We start from the raw sequence: 19,507 nt of genomic DNA on the forward strand, positions 1-19,507 counted from the left end.
CTAGGGTGTACGCTGGAGAGTCGGGCACATGACTGAAGCTTCAGAATCAGTTGCCTGGGTAGCTGGGTCACCTCAGAGCAGTTGCCCAGACTCTCTGCCCCTCCTCTGCTGTGCCGGGGAGTCTGGATGGCAGCGTTCACTCACAGTACTGTAGGGGGTCCACTAGAGTGGCAGGTTGTGGGGAGCACACGTCAGAAAGACTTGGCTGCCGCAGGCTACAGGCAAGGGTGACACTGTGATCCACATGGGGAAAATAACCCCATGGGGTTTATTTTATTATAACCCCTTGGGGTTTTTTTGTTTGTTTGTTTATTTGTTTATGTGAATACACTGTTGCTGTCTTCAGCTACACCAGAAGAGAGCATTAGTTTCCATTACGGATGGTTGTGAGCCACCACTTGGTTGCTGGGAATTGAACTCAGGACCTCTGGAAGGGCAGTCAGTGCTCTTAACTGCTGAGCCATCTCTCCAGCCCCACCTGTGGGGTTTCGAAACAGTTCTGATGCCTGGGCCATGGGTGAAAGCAAAGCTGGGGGGACATCAGAACAGAGCGAGGAAAGAGGAGAGGGCAAAATCCACAGCCAGGATTTAAAAGCCCCACCCAGCATTGGTTCTGTTTTGGGGTTCCATTTTGCTTTGTTCCACTTACAGGTAGGGCTTGGAACTTCCTGCTAGTGAGAATGACCTTGGTTTCCCCCACCCCCCACCCCTGCCTGTACCACCTGAGTGCCGGGATTACGGGGTTGCACCACCACGCTTGGTTTTATTCTGTGGAGTTCAGGCTTCATGCATGCCAGGCAAGCACTCCCGCCAGCTGAGCTGTGCCCCCAACATTGCCTGTTGTCCCCGCAGGCTGCCGATCGTGTCAGAAACCTAATCAAGGCACTAGAGACCGGAGAGCCCCACAATCCAAACCTACATCTTAAGAAGATTCTTGCAGTCGGCAGGCTGGTAAGTAGGTAGCACTTCATTTCCGGCCTACCCCCTCCCCCAGCCCCAAGAGAAGACCTTGGCTTCCCTTTATGCTCTAAGTGCCCAACCCCTCCCTCTTCTTCCCACTCCTGCTCAAGCCTGGACCTTCTGCCTGGGTTGCACATCCCTGTGGCCTCTGTCCTTTTCTGACTGCAAACAATGACATGATGCGGCCACTAGGAGGCGCCAAAGTGGCCTGGGAGTTGGAGTCTGAAGGGCTTTTACAGGGGTGGCCCTACTCGGGAGAGAGGTACATCAGCTATGCAGAACCATACAGGCCCTAACCCACCTTCCACCTGGGCCTCTGACATCAAAGGACCAAACAGACCACGTTGCCATAGAGTTTGTCTGTCGTAAAACCTTCACTCCCCAAACAAGGTTTACAGGGGAAAAAAACCGAAGAATCAGGCCAACCCTGGGCTGCAGGAACCAGACAGGGGTTGCTAGGAGCCACTGGGTGACTGTCACCCTCCATGGGTGAATTTTTTTTTTTTAAGTTTTTGTTCATTTATTATATGTGAGTACACTGTAGCTGTCTTCAGACACCCCATAAGAGGGCATCAGATGGGCATCAGATCTCATTACAGGTGGTTGTGAGCCACCATGTGGTTGCTGGGATTTGAACTCATGACCTCCAGAAGAGCAGTCAGTGCTCTTAACCACTAAGCCATCTCACCAGCCCTCCATGGGTGAATCTAAGTGTCTGAATTTCTCAGCTTTGTCCTCAATTGGCAATGGGACGTGGTTTGCTATGGCTACTTCTCATAAACCAGCTCAGTAGCTTTTCAACAAACTTTAACTAAAAACAAACGAACAAAAGCAAACGCTTCCTGGTAGGAAGCTGAGAATGGTGGTACACACCTGTGATCCCAGCACTCAGGATGTAGAGGCAAGAGGATAGAGAGTTCAAAGCCAGCCTCAACGACATAGCAAGTTCAAGGCCAGCCTGGGCTACAGGAGACCCTGTCCCCAAAACAAAATAACCTGTAGGTAACTACTAAGATCAGTTACTGTGGCCAGCCGAGGGTATGTCCAAAAGACCCTGTGGCTGAAGGCAGGTTCCTCAAGACATGGATAGCTAGTTTGACACACAAAGCTTCCTAGCTAGAGATCCCAGATACCCCTTGGGTTCTTTAGGACCTCCCCAACTGTGCTGAAATGCCCCCTACACACACACACACACACACACACACACACACACACACCCCACTTCTTCACCCAGGCAGGCTGGGCTGACAAGACTCTCTGTTCTCGTATGTCCACTCTTGGCAGTGTGGGAGGCACCAGGTAGTCCATCGGCTTGTGAGTGGCTTCCTGGAGCGCATCTTCATGGCCAAGCCTTCCTTTGCCCTTGTGGCCACAGAGCTGGGCTACCTCTTCATCCTACAGCAACAAGTGAAGGAAGCCTGTCTGTGGTACAAGGAAGCCATGAAGCTGGAGGAGAACAGGCTGGCTGCCTTGGCAGGTCTCTGAAGGCTGGGATGGGCAGGGCAGGGTGATAGCCCAGCAGGGTGTGTCCTCCCTGGGTTCAAAGAGGTGTGCCTGGGAACACTCTCTCCAGACTGTGGGTGAGTTTGGGGGTTACTGTACCATGGAGGTTTTCCTGTGAACCCACTAATACAGATGGAAGGGTCAGGACCAATTGGAACCACTACCCTACCCACACTGACCCATGTCACAGCTATGGCACCTGAATCCTATTTCACCAGAAGACTGGTAGTCTGATGCTTATTCTGGTGGCCCTGCCCCTTTCTCGGTCCCCATAGGTCAGAAATGGAGGTGTCCCCCTCCCACCTCCCATACACACACAGCCCTTATATGCACATCCTGACCTCTCTGTGCAGATCCTGGAGCTGAAAAGCCACCAGGAGAGCCCCCTGCAGGTTTCTTTACTGTCTGTCCTGTGTGTGTAAGTGTCAAACCACCTTTCCAAAGGCCCTACTTTTTATTTTTAAATTAGTGGATACTGACCGTTCCTAACAGTGAGTCTTACTCTGGCTTCTTCACAGGAGAAGCTCTATTTTTCAGTGGATTGTTTTGTTTTGTTTTTTGTTTTGTTTTGGGTTTTTTGTTTGTTTTGTTTTTTGTTTTTGTATCTCGGTTTTTCAAGACAGAGTTTCTCTGTGTAAGCCTGGCTGTCCTAGAACTCACTCTGTAGACCAGGCTGGCCTCCAACTCAGAAATCCACCTGCCTCTGCCTCTCAAGTGCTGGGATTAAAGACTAAAGGCGTGCGCCATCACTGCCCAGCCAGTGGATTTTTAAAAATTGTTTGTTTGTTTGTTGAAGCTGGGTCTCACTATGCCACCCAGGCTTGCCTTGAACTGGTGGTCCTTTTGCTTCAGCCTTCTAAATGTTGGTATTACAGCATGTACCAACACACCCAGGGTTCTTGTGTTTATTTTAGTTTTTGAGACAGGTCCTCCTGTAGCCCAGGCTGGTCTGGAATTAACTGTGTAGCCAAGGCTGACTCTGAACTTACTGATCTCCCCGCCTCTACCTCCAAGTGTTGGGATCACAGGTGTGCGCTGCCGAGCCCTGTTTATATGGTGCTTGGTGGTTGTTGTGGTTTGGTTTGGTTTGGTTTGGTTTGGTTTGGTTTGGTTTGGTTTGGTTTGGTTTTTGAGACAGGTTTTCTCTGTGTAGCCCTGGCTGTCCTAGAACTCGCTCTGTAGACCAAGATGGCCTTAAACTCAAGAGATCCAATTGCCTCTGCCTCTTAAATGCTGGGATTAAAAGTATGCACTACCACACCTGGCTGGTGCTATATTTTTTAACACAAGGCTTTGTACACAGTGAAGAATTAATTTTAAGTAAGTAAGTGACATCACCCTTTCCTTTATTCCCAACTGGCATCCCTGACCTTTCTATAAAATTTTTTAAACAGCTCTAATCTGGATGTATTCTCTGAGGCACCAGAGTGTGCTTGGGGCAGAGGAAGCTGGCTCAGTGCTTGGAGCAGCTGTTCTGGGCTAGCCCCGAGGAGCTGAGGATTGAGGTCCATTGTTCTAGGCTCCAGCCTCCCTGAGGAAGTGTGTAATTATCAGAGTAGTTACAACTTTCTGGTCAGCACGTTGGGCTAGCTCCCACACCAACACCTCTCCTCCATCTGGAATCCGGGGAAAACTTGTCTGTCTTCTGTCTGTCTGTCTATTATTTACAGGGAAGATCTTACGTAGCAAGGGCTGACCTCAAACTTAATACAGCTGAAAATGGCCTTGAACCAGCTCTCCTGCCTTTGCCCCCAAGTGTTGGCATTATATTCATATACCATGAAGGCTTTTATTTTACCTATTAGTGTGTCTATTAGTGTGTGTGTGTGTGTGTGTTGCCTGTGTGCATGTGTGCAAGCCATGACACACATATGGAGATCAGAGGTCATCTTTTATTCTCTTCTTCCACCTTTATGTCAGCCCCAGGAAATCAAACTCAAGTCACCAGGCTTACCCAGCAGGCACCTTTATCTGCTGAGCACTCTGGCCAGCCCCGATGGCATTCTGTTTGTTTGTTTGTTTGTTTGTTTGTTTGTTTTTTTCGAGACAGGGTTTCTCTGTGTAGTCCTGGCTATCCTGGAACTCACTCTGTAGACCAGGCTGGCCTCGAACTCAGAAATCCGCCTGCCCCGATGGCTCCAAGCTGGATGTGGTGACACATGACTTTAATCCCAGCCCTCAGGAGGTAGGGACAGGCAGATCTCTGTGAGTTTGAGGCCAGCCCAGTCTACATAGAGAACTCCAGGACAGCCAGGGACACGATAAACAAACAAACAAGCAAACAAACAAATATAAAAGAAGACTCCATTGCAAACATGGAAGAAAAGTGCCTTTAGTAGACCAGAAGTTTCAAGAACCTCAAAGGCAAACAGTTTCAATGCATGGGAATTCCAAGCAGGACTAGAAATCTGTAAGCCAACATAGGCAGAGATGAGCCTGCTAAAGATCGGGGCTGGTCATGGTGGCCCATGCCTGCCATCCCGGCCCTCTGAAGTCTGGGGCAGAGGATTCTGAATTCAAGGCCATCCTCCCCACACAGAGACCCTGTCTCAGAAAGCAACAAAATGAGCAGACCAGCTTTCTCCAAAGAGTCCCAGAGAAAATTAGAAACACAAGCCCAAGGGTATCAGAAGCAGAGAGCAAAAGCTCACAGTAGGACAGTCATCCAGGAAGTGGATTGCTAGAACATTCAAGGAGATCCTTACAGAAAACCAGAGGGAGGAGAGTGTTACCCCAGAGGACCCCCATCACCACCATGAAAGTCTCAGCACTGCTCAGCACACAGACAAATCTCCTGAAGCATTGGCTGACTCCTTCTCGGCTTCCTCACTTCAGGGAAAGCCCCAGCAGGCAGCCAGAGACAAGCCAGCTGCTTGCAAGTCTGTCTTACACAAATCCTAGCCTTACAAGCTCAGCCCTTCACTTGCTGCAGTGAAGCTGACCCAGAGTGGCAAGTCAAAGGGAAGTGCTAGCCTGAGCTTACAAGTTCTACCTCAGCTACCCCAGGCTACATCTTTGTGCTTCTTCACCTGCAAGCAGTGTGCAGGGTAGGAGTTGTCCAGTGGGTCATGCAAATCGGGGGACCTCTGAGGAGCAAAGTCAACCCCCAAAGAGCCTGGGACTTCCCTGTGACTGAAGTAAAGGACGCCATCAGCTGGGCATATTGGCTCACGCCTGTCACCCCAGCAGGAAGGAGAAGAGGTTGGAAGATCATGAGTTCAAGATCGCCCTCAGCATCATAAAGTTTGAAGCCAGCCTAGCTTACATGAGACACCGTCTTGAAAGTAACAATGATTACAAAACAAGTTAATTGCCCTAGTACATAAAAAAAGAAATAGGTAGCCGGGCAGTGGTGGCGCACACCTTTAATCCCAGCAGTTGGGAGGAGGCAGAGGCAGAGGCAGGCAGATTTCTGAGTTCGAGGCCAGCCTGGTCTACCGAGTGAGTTCCAGGACAGCCAGGGCTATACAGAGAAACCCTGTCTCGAACTCCTCCCCCCACCAAAAAAAGATAGAAATAGGTGGTCATAGTCTAGTAGAGTGTCTGCCACCAACACCGTTAAAAAAAAAAACAAAAAACAAAAAAACACCCCAAATAAAAGGTGGGGCTACAAATAGGAAATTCACAATCTAATTAAAAAAATCACTAACTAAAAAAAAAATGTAAAAATGTACATTCCCCCTAATAATCAAAAGGATATGGATTAAAACTCATCCTTTGACTGGGGAGGGGGGGAGAGAGAGACAGAGAGAGAAAGAGAGACAGAGAGACAGAGGAACGGGGGTGGGGGGTGGGGGGGGAGAGAACACAGGTGCCCACAGAGGTCAGAAAAGGGTGTCAGATCCCCTGGAGCTGGAGTTGCAGGCAGTTGTGACCCTCTTGTGAGTACTAGGAACCTAACTCAGGTCCTCTGCAGGAACTGCAGCACCCTTACTGGCTGAGTCTACCTCCAGCCCCTCCTGTCACATTAGACTGGCAAAGATTGAAATGCATCTGAGACTGGAAGGAAGGATATGTTTCAATTCGTAGCAGGGAAGGCAAGATGGCTGCGTGGGTAAAGTGGCCCCCTTCAAGCCTGACAACCTGAGCTCAGCCCCCAGGCCCCACAATGGACAGAACTGACTGCCGCTGGTGGCCTTCTGACCCTCACAGATGCAACATGGCAGACACACTCGTGAGCGTGCACACCTATACCCAGGGCTTTGTGCATGCTATACCCCGAACCCCCAAATGCAGATTGTTGAGTAGCTGTGTGTACATTAATAACAAATACTTACAAAAATGTTTGAAGGGTTAAACCCCAAGGTCTTTTTTTTTTTTTTTTTTTTAATTTGTTCATTGTATTTATGGGTGCACTGTAACTGTCTTCAGACACACCAGAAGAGGGCACCAAATCCCATTACAGATGGTTGTGAGCCACCATGTGGTTGCTGGGAATTGAACTCAGGACCTCTGAAAGAGCAGCCAGTGCTCTTAACCACTGAGCCATAACCCAAACCAAACCCCAAGTTCTTAATGGAGGCTATTAATGACCGTTACTTAAAGCCAACATGAATGAGGGATCGTTGTTGTCTTTCTGCCTCAGTTCCCTGCCCCTCACATGCCTGACTCCTTCAGTTTGTAGAGATGTGAGAACACCAGCCTAGGGTCCCTCCTTCCTCCTCGGTCCTGCCCCTGGCTCTGCAGGGCTGCTGACTCTGATGCTTGCCTGCCTGCCTGCCCACCCGTCCAGCTTCCTTCTTGTCTGTCTACAGGGAGCATCTGGTGCCAGATCCTGCAGGGCCAGCTGGAGGAGGCTGCTCACCAGCTGGAGTTCCTCAAAGAGGTGCAGCAGTCCCTTGGGAAGTCTGAGGTCAGAGCTAATGGGCAAGAATGGCTGGGATGGGGGTTCTCCAGCAGAGAGCAATCACCTTACTGCTTGGGCCAGCCTCAGCTCCCAGGCCAGCCTCACCCTGAGCCCAAGCCTTTCTTGCACAGGTGCTGGTTTTCCTGCAAGCCCTTGTAGCATCTAAGAAGCAAAAGCTGGAGCAAGAGACCACAGCCCTCCTCAAGGAGGCAGTGGAACTGCACTTCTCCAACATGCAGGGCCTGGCCCTGAGCCCCGAGTACTTTGAAAAGCTGGACCCCCTCTTCCTGGTCTGCATCGCCAAGGAGTATCTGCATTTCTGCCCCAAGCAGGTTAGGGGAACCCATCTTCATGGCAGGGGCCTAAAGTACAGGCATGGATGGGTGTTCACATGAAGGATAGAAGCAAGGGCTTTCCCTGGCCAGCCTGAGCTGTAAGCACATCCTGTCTATGAGGTGCTGGGTGTGGAACTCGGTGCTTTAACTAAACAAGTGCCCCACCCACTGAGCGACAGCCCCAGCCCCAGTACTTCTCAAACTAGACCAAGTTGAAGCCAGGTGACCTCAGAGGCTGTTCTAGTACAGAGCGGGATGTCTCTCACGAGCTTCCAGGCCTTTCTGAAGGTGTGGTGCAGGGACCATCCTTGGGTGAGTGGTCCACTGGCCATGCACCTGTCTATATCCTGACAGGAACTGTAATCTCAGCACCGAGGAGGTAGAGAAAGGAAAAGCTCAAGAATGTTGGCACTGGAGAGATGGCTCAGTGGTTGAGAGGACTGGCTTCTCTTCCAGAGGTCAAGGGTTCAATTCTCAGCACCTATATGGCAGCTCACAACTGTCTATACCTGTATGGGATGCAATTTCCTCTTCTGGTGTACAGATAGACATCCACGACAAAAACACAATAAATATACTCTGTGTGTGTGTGTGTGTGTGTGTGTGTGTGTGTGTGTATTATAAATAACTAAATCTTAAGAAACAAAAAGCTCAAGATTGTCCTTGGCTGCATAAGGAATTCAAGTTTGTCATGGGCTATGTAAGACCCTATCCAGGGGAAAGCTTTTTAGAAAGAGGAGGAAGTAGGAGAGAGACTAACGCAAACCACACATCCCCTGGTGTCCCCACAGCCCCGGTCACCCGGCCAGCTCGTGTCTCCACTCCTTAAACAAGTTGCCATGATCTTGAGTCCTGTAGTGAAGGTGGCCCCGGCCATGATGGAACCACTGTATGTGACAGCTCAGGTCAAGTTTCTCTCAGGTAAGCAGTGAGATCCAGCAGACACTGACTTCTGCCCTAGGGTTATATTCTGGGAAATAACCTTGCCTGGGATAATTTTCCTATGTGTATATGTGGCATACATATACACCTGCATACATGTGTACATACATACATACGTACGTACATACATACATACGTACGTACATACATACATACGTACATACATACATACATATCACAGACCACTGCTGTGGAGGAAGCAAAGGCAGACATGTGGGTAAGTAGAGTGTCTTGGTGAGGCGCCGGAGTGTGGGACTTTCAGAGAATCACTGAGGCCATCGCCCAATCTGCCAGCTCCTCCTGTGTCACAGCTCAGACACCAGAGAGAAAGAGAAGCAGGCTTCACGGATGCCCAGTTGTTCTCTCTGACACTCAGCCCTTCCCTGGTCTCCAGTCGGCTCTATGTTAAGTGGTTTTGCTCATCCGAGGGCTCCTAAGTCTTCATCCTCAAGGTCTCCGTGCCAAGTTTATTCTTAGCTTTAAGGTCTCCCGGGTTCAAGACCATGGAAGGACTGTCCCAGAGGCCCTGGCAGCTACCAACAGGTTTGGGACCAAAAGCGAAGTCTCCAAATGCTTAGGTTGCCACGGTGACTTCTACCTTCCACAGCACGCAAGAAAAGATAAGGGAGTTTGGGACCCAGTCTCCTGGTGAGAGGCTCCAGGCAGCAACTGTGGAGAGGCCTGGCTACAGAAGGAGGAAGTGCACCTCCTAGTCCACAGCTTTAAGCTGCTGCTAAGGAACAGGACTACAGCCTGGCTTCTCCTCCTCCTCTTCCTCCTCCTCCTCCTCCTCCTCCTCCTCCTCCTCCTCCTCCTCCTCCTCCTCCTCCTCCTTCTCCTTCTCCTTCTTCTTTTAAGATTTATTTTTTTTTTTTATGTATATGAGTACACTGTAGCTTGTTGCGGCCAAAAATGTTGAGAACCGTTCTACCCCACGTTTGGGGGCCAAAATGTCTCAGACCGTTCTGTCAATGTTGGGACCCGCACTGCCAAAAGCCTTGGGGGCTAAGTTGTTAGAGCCCGCACTGCCCCAAGCTGCTCCAGTCTGCAGGTGGGGGGGGGGGCAGGGTTCAGCAAGAGAGAGAGAGGACGGACACAAGGAATGGAGACCAGACAGAGTGTGATTCAATCCCGTTTATTCTTCAGTCTCTCTTCCTAGTCCAAGTCCCAAGTCTTGAGTTCCTAGTCCTTAGTTCCTAGTCCCTAGTGCCTCCAAGTTCCAAGTTTCCAGTTCCAAGTTCTCTTCCAAGTGCCTGCTACCTAATGCCTAATAACTAACTCCAAGTTGTACTGTCTAACCTAATTCCTAGTTCCAAGTTGTATTCTCTGAAGTGTCTGATTCTGTTACAAGTTGTACTGTCCTAATGTCTAATTCCTACTCCAAGTTGTACTCCAAGTTGTACTGTACTCTAATTCCTAGTAACTAACTCCAAGTTGTACTACTCCAAGTGCCTGCTAACTACTCCTGTTCTCTTCTGCCTCTCGCCTTTTATATGTCTCACTTCTAAGCCACGCCTCTAAGTCACACCTTTAATCATACCCTTAGGTCTTATCTCTAAATCTGATCTCTAAGTCACTCCCTTAAGTCACACACCTTTAAGTCTCACACACCCAAGGGAAAATCCTGGGTATCTAAAGCAAGATGTTATCAGAGTGTTCTCAGCTGTTGTAGGCTAATGCAACCAAGTCTCTGGTCAGGGTATATGGCTCAAGCTGGCTGCAAGGATGATAGCCGCCTTCTGTCGGCTCCCCACAGTAGCTGTCTTCAGACACACCAGAAGAGGGCATTGAATCCCATTACAGATGGTTGTAAGCCACCATGTGGTTGCTGGGAATTGAACTCAGGACCTCTGGAAGAGCAGTCAGTGCTCTTAACCACTGAGCCATCCCTCCAGCCCCTGCAGCCTGACTGAGGCCCCCAAATCTCTCAGTGTTGGGAGTTCAGATCTCCATGAAGAGAGGTCTTCTTAAATGAAGACTTTTTTCCTCCAGCTAAATGGCCTACATGCCTACATCCCAAGTTCCACATCCAAAAGATAGTATGTCAAGGCCCAAGCAGATACAGTGCCTGCTTAGCAAGTTTGAGGTCCTGGGTTCGATTCCTAGCACCACCAAAAATAAAGATAAAATACAAGGATCAGAATACCAACCTTACAGGGTCATGCGAATATTAAGTTAGACTTTCTCTCCTTCTTGCTTGCTTGCTTGCTTTTTTTTTTTTTTTTTTTGAGACAGAGTTTCTATGTGTAGCCCTGGCTATCCTCTGTAGACCAGGCTGGCCTACAGAGTTCCTTCTGCTTCTGCCTCCTGAATGCTGGGATTATAGACACACAGCACCCCTCCTGGCTTAAGTTAAATTCTCTAACAGGTCTTTCAGGGCAGAGGAAAAAGATCAGTCACTAAAGTGCTTTCCTTGCAATCAGAGAACCGGAGTCTGACCCCATGCTTGTAGTACCAGTGCTGGAGAAACAGAGATATAATGGAATCCAAGGGCTTGCTGGTTGGCCAGTCTAGCCTCCTTGGTGAGCTCCAGGTTAGAGAAAGACCCTGTCTCAACACGAGGTGAATGGCTCCTGAGGAATAACACTAGGTGTTATCCTCTGCGCGTGCACGCGCGCGCACACACACACATGCGTGCATACACACGCACCCACACTCAAAATTTTAAAACTGGGTAAGACACCAATGTTGAGACTTCAGAATGCCTGCACCTGTGAAATCCGGCCTCCCTCCCTCTACTTGTCGGGTCTTGTGGGGGCTCCTGAAGATCGCTGGATGCACACTTTGGTTTCATGTTCCCAGGAGAGCTGGAAAACGCACTGAGCACCCTGCAGCGCTGCCTGGAGCTGGACCCCACCTTTGTGGACGCTCACCTCCTCATGGCTCAGATCCATCTGGCCCAGGGCAACTTCGCCATGTGCTCCCACTGTCTAGAGCTGGGTGTCAGCCACAACTTCCAGGTGGGAGCTCTCCACACTCTGTGGCCTCTCAACTGTTTTGGACAGTTGTCTGGGGGGAGGGGAAAGCCACCTATAGGCATACAGGTCCCCTCCCCCCAGACCCTCTGCTAACCCACAGGCAGGGCTGGCTCCCCAGCTCCCCTGGAGAAGCTCCTGGGGCTGCTCTACAGCTGAGCAGCAGAGGTGAGCTAGCCCCAACTCTGCTCTGCCTCTCCTAGGTCCGAGACCATCCCCTCTACCACTTCATCAAAGCCAGGGCCCTCAATAAGACTGGAGACTATGCCGAGGCTATAAAGACCTTAAAAATGATCATAAAGGTGCCCACCTCGAAGGCAGAGGAGGGCAGGAAGTCCCGAAGCCCCTCTGTTCGGCCCAGCGAGCGGGCATCCATTTTACTGGAGCTAGTGGAGGCCCTCCGACTGAATGGGGAACTGGTAAGAAATGCCCGTGCTTGGGGCTGGGGGTTGGGTTCGGTGGAGAAAGAGCTTGCTGTGAAGGCCTAAGGACCAGAGTTCAAATCGCCAGAACCCACAATTCATCCCAGGGTTTTAGGCACAGTGAGAGACCTGCCTCAGTAAATAGAGTGGAGAACAACTGAAGGAGACATTTCTGTCAGGCTCTTCCCTCCTCACGCAGACATATGAATGAGCGAAGTGAGCACACTCATGCCCCCACCCCTCAGTGGGAACACGCATGCGCACATGCATGCACACCACACACAGACACAGACACACACACACACACACACACACACACACACACACACACACACACGAAGGAAGGAAAGAGAAAGAGAGAAAGACATGCTTTGCTCCCCTCCCCTGGAGCACATTAGAGGTTCCAGGAGATCAGCCTGGGGGCCAAGTTCTGTGCCTGATATTACTTAGGCTTTGGTTTGGTTTGGTTTGGTTTGGTTTGGTTTGGTTTGGTTTGGTTTGGTTTGGTTTGGTTTGGTTTGGTTTGGTTTGGTTTGGTTTGGTTTGGTTTGGTTTGGTTTGGTTTGGTTTGGTTTGGTTTGGTTTGGTTTGGTTTGGTTTGGTTTGGTTTGGTTTGGTTTGGTTTGGTTTGGTTTGGTTTGGTTTGGTTTGGTTTGGTTTGGTTTGGTTTGGTTTGGTTTGGTTTGGTTTGGTTTGGTTTGGTTTGGTTTGGTTTGGTTTGGTTTGGTTTGGTTTGGTTTGGTTTGGTTTGGTTTGGTTTGGTTTGGTTTGGTTTGGTTTGGTTTGGTGAGACAGGGTCTCACTATGTGTGATTGGCTGGCCTGGAACTCAAACTCATACATCCCTCAGCCTTGGCAAGAGGTAAAAGCAAGACTTACAGGAGCTAGAGTCTCTATGATGCCCTGGCCTCAGTAGCCTTGCCAGCGCACAGGATGTGGTCTGTCCTGGACCATCTCTGTGACCAGGGCCCATAGCCTTCCCCTGTGAGGAGCCTGATAAAGACAGAAAACTAGCCTGAAAAAAAACAAAAAACAAAAAACAAAAAACAAAAAAAAACAAAACCAAACAACTGCTCACTCTTTCAAGATACAGGGACTGTGAAGGTGGCTCAGCTGGCAGAGCGCTTCACATGCAAGCCTGAGGACATAGGTTTGAGCCTTGAGAAAAGGGGTGAGGCCAGCATGGATAGTAGCTTGGTCTACAGAGTGAGTTTCAGGCCAGCCAGGGCTACACAATGAAACATTGTATATATATAATTTTATTTATGTTTATATAATTATGTTATTTTAGCATATATACATACATGCTAGAAAGATGACTCTGGTTTGGTTTGGTTTGGTTTGGTTTGGTTGAGACAGAGTCTCACTATGTGCTATGTGTGGTTAAGTCTCACTATGTGCTAGCTAAGAGCACTGGCTATTCTGTTTGTTTGTTTGTTTGGTTGGTTGGCTGGTTGGTTTTGTTTTGTTTTGTTTTGTTTTTTCGAGACAGGGTTTCTCTGTGTAGTCCTGGCTGTCCTGGAACTCACTCTGTAGACCAGGCTTCTAGTCTTAAACTCACAGAAATCTGCTTGCCTCTGTCCCCCCCTGAGTGCTGGGATTAAAGGCATGTGTCACCAGCACCCAGCAAAAATAAATATTTCTTTAAAAAAAAAAAAAAGCTGGGTAGTATTTGACTGTTCAATTTGGTTTTTTGTTTTTGTTTTAACTTTGAAGATTTACCATTAGTTTATTATCATTCTGTGTGTGCATATGTACACATGGTGTAACGCATGTCACATCATGCATGAGTAGAGATCAGAGGACAAATTGTGGAAGTTGGCTGCCTCCTTCCACCATATTGGTTCTAGGGTTTGAACTCACATCGTCAGCTTTAGCAGCAGACACCTTAACCCGCTAAGCCATTTCATCACCCCTTGGGTTTTTTTTTTTTTTTTAAACTGTCTATGTAGTCCAGATTGGCATGAAATTCATGATCCTCCTGCCTCAACCTCTCAAGCCTCTCAAGTATTAGGATTGCAGGTGTCCATCGTCTTGACTGGCCTCCCAGCTAAGCTCCTGGGGGAAAGGGTGGGATTGGATGAACTGTCCCCATTAGAGGAGACACGATGGGGAAGCAGACTCTGTGGGTTATAAAGACTAGTCCTTGCCTCCACAGCTGCTCTGCAGATGGTTGAGAGCCATGTTGTCTCAGAAGCACCAGGCCATGAGCTGAACCCAGGGATGGGGAAGGTGGTATAAATCTCCTTGGGTCACCTGTAATAGCTAACACCAAAGAGAGGGTCTGTTTGGTCCCGTACACTGTAGCACGAGGCCACCAAGATCATGCAGGACGCCATCAACGAGTTCAGTGGCACGCCAGAGGAGATGCGTATCACGGTCGCCAACGTGGACCTGGCCCTGAGCAAGGGCAATGTGGACCTGGCGCTGAACATGCTAAGGGGCATCACGCCCAAGCAACCCTGCTACACGGAAGCCAAGGAGAAGATGGCCAGCATCTACCTGCACACCCGCAAGGATGTACGCCTCTACATCAGCTGCTACGTGTAAGTTGCGTCTACAAACCCTTCCCCCCGGCTGCTGGGGGGGGTTCCTCAGGTTGTATACCTTCAACTGGGTCTCCCTCCAGAGTGTAACCCCAGAGTGCGTTAGACCAAGGTTATGAGCACCTGGTAGGTATCCCTGTCTGTGCGTGAGTTCTGAGGACCTGCTCCCAGCCCTACCCCTGTATTTCTGCCCTGCACTGCTTATGTTCTGGTGGGAGGATCTAGGCCTGGATCCCAGCACTGATGCCAAAGGCATCACAAGAACACATTCACAGTCTGGCTCCTCACTCTGCCTTTCCTTGAAGAACTGTGGTGCAGGGCCTCGGGGATGACCAGTGTGGTCTGGGTGAGGAGAGAGTAGAAGGTGGTGGCCCCATCCCCCTGTCTCCCAGGAGTTGGTGTTGTGACCTCAGGGGTGACTTCCCAGCCTCTCTCTCTCTAGTAAAAACTAGTTTGGAGGTTGGAGAACCGAGAGTGTAGAAACTGAGCATAGCATGTCCGGATTGGACGTTCTCGGGAGCAGTGTGGGGCTGCTTGCCAGGCGTTTACTGGCTTCCATCCCAGAGCCTCAGGAAAGGGATGAGTGTCCAGGGATGTAGCTTGGTTATGGAATGCTTGTATACCATATGCACAAAGCCCTGTGCTCTGTCTTCAGTGTGACATAGAACCAGGTGGGGCGGGCCGTGAGTGTAATCCCACACTTGGAACCTGTCTCAAAATCCAACCAAACCCTAACAAAGAAACATGGAAAGCCATGGTGTGGCTGCTCATAGGGAGGGGCTGGAGGGCTAGGGCGGACCCCAGCCATGGCCCAATGGCGGTGAGAGCCTGTCTAAGATGGTTCTCAGGGCTCCCCAGGATCTCTGTGACTCAAGAATGGTGAACAGGTGGGCATTAGGCGGGCCTGGGCCTGAGGTCCACAGTCTATAAGTTTCTCTTATAGAGAGCTTTGTGAACATCTGCCCGGCCCCCACAGCAGCCTGCTACTGGGTGACGCGTTCATGAACATCCAGGAGGTAAGTGGGGGAACCTAGCCTTGCTAACTACTTCCCAGGATCACTCCTCCAGTGGGGGTGGGGGGAGAAAAAGACAACCCCTTCCATACTTTCCCCGCCAGCCTGAGAAGGCCCTGGAGGTGTATGACGAGGCGTATAGAAAGAACCCTCACGACGCCTCCTTGGTCAGCAGGATTGGACAAGCCTACGTGAAGATCCACCAGTACGCCAAGGTGAGGTTGCCCTGGGGAAGGTCCAGCCATACAGGGAAGGAAAAAAAGCCCATGTGTCAAGGCTCTAGATGGGACGGGACAGAGTGTTTCCACTCCAGCTACCTGCTGAGATGTGACCAGTGGTGAGCTCAGCCAGCCTACACTGCAGCCTGCTCCACTGAGGCAGTCTGTGTGCTGAGGGACAGTCTAATGCAGTAGCTGCTGAAGGGACGTGGCATTAGTCACCCCGTGCAGAGCCAGGACCCTGATGTCCTGTTTGCACAAAGGCCATCAACTACTACGAGGCGGCCCAGAAGATCAGCGGGCAGGACTTCCTGTGCTGCGAGCTGGCAGAGCTGCTCCTGAAGCTGAAGAAATACCACAAGGCAGAGAAGGTGCTGAAGCAGGCCCTGGAGCGAGACTCGGGTGAGATGGCATCAGAACTCATTCCTAGCTTTGTCCCCCAGGACCCTCCCGCGTTAGCTGGGGACCTGAACCCAGCCCTCCCCGTAAGCCCACGGGCCAGACCACACTGACTGGCATTTCCTTCTAGGGGTCAAGGACATCCCATCCATGATGAATGAGGTCAAGTGCTTGCTTTTGTTGGCAAAGGTTTACAAGAGCCACAAGAAGGAAGATGTGATGGAAACACTGCATCAGGTAACTGGCCAAGGTCTTTATTTCCTGAGGGCTGCAGAAGGGGCAGCTTGCCCCACAGTCTGCCAGGGCCACAGGCAGACTTCACCTCTCCTCATTCATTCCACATCTTTGCTCATCAGTGATGGCTGGGCTGAGCTGGGCAAGAAGGGCTAGAAGAGAGGCTTTGTCCTCTCTTCTAGGGAGGGTGATGCGTTCTGAGGTGTTACAGTGGCTGTCTGCACTGAAAGCTGTGTGCTAGCTTAGTTTGTCCCTCTCTCCTCCCGCCTTCCTTCCTCTTGCCCTCCCGTGCTCAATACCTCCCTCCCTCCCTTCCCTCCTTTTGAGAAAGGGGTATCCCAGGCTAGCCTAGGATTCTCACGACCTAGCTGAAGATCACCTTGAACTTCTGATATTCCTGCTTCTCCCTCATGCTGGGATTTCCATGGTTTTTCCACTACACCCTGCTTTACTGAAAGAATTGAACTCAGGACCCCTGGAAGAACAGCCAGTGCTGTTAACCCACTGAGCCATCTCTCCAGTCCTCATCCAGTGAGTTTTTTTGAGACAGGATCTTAGTATGTTTACAAGGCTGGTCTTGAGTTCACTATGTAGCCTAGGGCTAGCCTTAAGGTCATCCTCCAACTGAATGGTAGTCTCTCAGGTAAGCATTACCATCTATGGCTGGCTTCTCTGCTCTTCCTTTAAATTTTCACAGCAGTCCTTTGAGCTAAACATTGTGGCATTCCCATCTAATAGATAAGCTCAGAGGCAAGAAGACTTAAGTCCAAAGCTAAGTCCAGACAGATGTCTAGGGCTTACAGTGATTTAACTCAGAGTTCTAGAACTTTCAATAGTGCGAAAGCAGTGTGCGTTCACTCAATAGGAACTGTACTTTGAGTTCTGAACTTTTACCTTTCCTGGGCTGGAGGTATATAATGCTGCCTCAGATGCTAACAGCAGCAGTGGGCGGCAGCTTCCGATTGGCCGCTCACTCTCAGTCTCACCCGATGGGCTACGGTGTAACTGTTGTTGAGCTGTGATGCTCAGGCGGTTAGGTACATCCAATGTATTTTTTATTTTATCTGTCTGAGTGTTGACCTTCACATATGTATATGCACCACATGTGTGTCTTGTGCCCATGGAGACCAGACCAGGCCCTTGGACTGGAGTTATAGGTGGTTGTGAGCTGCCTATATGGGTGCTGGGAACTGAACTCAGATGTTCTACAAGAGTATCCTGTGCTCTTAACTGCTGAGACGTGTCTCCAGCCTAAAATTTTTGAATATTTATTTATTTATTTATTTTTGAGACAGGCTCCTACTGTGTAGCCCTGGATGGCCTAGTACTTACTATATAGACCAAGAGTTCTCAACCTTTGGGTTTCAACCCCTTTCACAGGGGTCGCCTTAAGACCATTAGAAAACACCGATATTTACATTACAATTCATAGCAGTAGCAAAATTACAGTTATGAAGTAGCAACAAAAATAATTTTATGGTTGGGGGGGGTCACCACAACATAAGGAACTGTATTACAGGGTCACAGCATTAGGAAGGTTGAGAACCACTGAAATAGACTAAGCCCGGCTGGAACTCAAAGATCCTCCTGTGTCTGCCTCCCAAGTGCTACAGTTAAAGGCGTGTGCCAGCACAGTAGGACCAGTGTATCCTTTACTTGTATCCATCTTATAATGGGTTTATCATAAGTCAGGGAGGTGAAGTTAAGATGTGACGTCTGCATGTACCAACAGTCTTTTCTCCATACCAAGCCATCCCTGATCCAGGTATCCTTGGCTATTCCTGCCTTGCCTCCCCACCCACAAGTGCAGGCTCTCACTTGTTCCCAGGATGCATTGTGTGGTTCTAGAGAGAGACACCACCAATGCCACCACTTGAGATGACTTCTCTTATTTACCACCCAGTACCCACTCATCTCTGTCATCAAGGAGCCCAGTGCTAGTCCGTACCCACTTTCTGAAACCTGCCTGTCTTTCCTGCTCCTTGCCTCATCCACTCACATGTTAGATGTGTGAGAAGTGCCTCCGACTCTAGAAAGGAGAGCAGCACGGAGCAAATGTGCCCACCAAAGCGCAGCCCGCAGACATGGTTTAGTTGCTAGCATACACAAAGCCCTTGGTTTGTCTCCAGTACCACGTAAACTAGGCATGGTGGCACAGGATCAGAGGTTCAAAGTCATCCTTGATTATATAATAGGTTCCAGGCCTGCCTGTCTCCAAACAACAACAGCAGCCTAGCCTGAGCCAGGTGCGGTGATGCATGTCTTTGATCCCAGCTCTCTAGAGGCAGAAGCAGGCAGATCTCTGTGAGTTTGAGGCCAGCCTGGTCTACATAACAAGTTCCATATCAGCCAGGGCTACATAATGAGACCCCATCTCAAAGGTAAAACACCACCAGTTATTAAAAACAAAAACAGCCTGCTTTGTGCAACCTCTTGTGTGTTTCTCCAGCCTGCAAGACAGCAAAGCAAGTTAGAGACAGTCTCAAAGTGTGATAAGGCAGGCAAGTGAGTACAGTAGTTTCTGCTCCGCCCCCAGGAGCAGTGCTAGCCTGCCTCCTTCGTGCTGAGGGCATGGCCCTGAGTTCCTCAAGGCACCCTTTCTGACCCTGCCAGCCGTGGAACACTGGAAATGCCTGTGCTCTGGCACCTGGGCTCAAGGGTTTCTGAACCTAACCTCATTGGTTCTCCAAGGCCTTGGACCTCCAGTCCCGGATACTGAAGCGGGTTCCTCTGGAGCAACCAGAAATGATCCCCTTCCAGAACCAGCTGGCAGCCTCCATCTGCACCCAGATTGGACAGCATCACCTCACAGAGAAAGATTACGACAGCGCCGTGAAATCCTATAAGGATGCCCTCGCCTACTCACCCACAGACAATCAGGTGTGTGGCCCTCAGAGTAACAGCCTGAAGGTTGGGAATGTGGCTCAGCTGATAAAAGAACTTGCCTAGCATTCACAAAGCCCTGGGTTCAATCCCCAGTAATTTACAAACCACGTAAGATGGTATGCATCTGTTACCCCAGCCCTTGGAAGGTAGAGAGGCAGGATCAGGAGTTTGGGGGTGTCCTTGCTGAATGAGGCCTTTCTTCTCTGAGGAGCTGCAGGTCTAAAGGGGG

The 19,507-nt window shown here is 49.9% G+C and overlaps 1 protein-coding gene across 2 annotated transcripts in view; it reads left to right on the plus strand.

The window, feature by feature from the left end:
* Positions 1–19,507, plus strand: part of Ttc21a (tetratricopeptide repeat domain 21A) — a 34,472-nt gene that overhangs the window by 10,012 nt on the left and 4,953 nt on the right. Inside the window, exons 8-20 of one of the 2 annotated variants that reach the window (XM_034484117.2) lie at positions 853–951; positions 2,245–2,437; positions 7,218–7,315; positions 7,441–7,641; positions 8,436–8,565; positions 11,389–11,546; positions 11,765–11,980; positions 14,290–14,528; positions 15,472–15,544; positions 15,646–15,756; positions 16,023–16,161; positions 16,289–16,395; positions 19,084–19,272. In XM_034484117.2, the coding sequence (XP_034340008.1) occupies positions 853–951; positions 2,245–2,437; positions 7,218–7,315; positions 7,441–7,641; positions 8,436–8,565; positions 11,389–11,546; positions 11,765–11,980; positions 14,290–14,528; positions 15,472–15,544; positions 15,646–15,756; positions 16,023–16,161; positions 16,289–16,395; positions 19,084–19,272 (1,953 nt within the window). The remainder of the gene's footprint in view (positions 1–852; positions 952–2,244; positions 2,438–7,217; positions 7,316–7,440; positions 7,642–8,435; positions 8,566–11,388; positions 11,547–11,764; positions 11,981–14,289; positions 14,529–15,471; positions 15,545–15,645; positions 15,757–16,022; positions 16,162–16,288; positions 16,396–19,083; positions 19,273–19,507) is intronic. The other variant, XM_076917741.1, reaches the window with a different exon arrangement.

This window comes from Arvicanthis niloticus, chromosome 21 (assembly GCF_011762505.2).
Source record: "Arvicanthis niloticus isolate mArvNil1 chromosome 21, mArvNil1.pat.X, whole genome shotgun sequence".
Lineage (NCBI taxonomy): Eukaryota > Metazoa > Chordata > Mammalia > Rodentia > Muridae > Arvicanthis > Arvicanthis niloticus.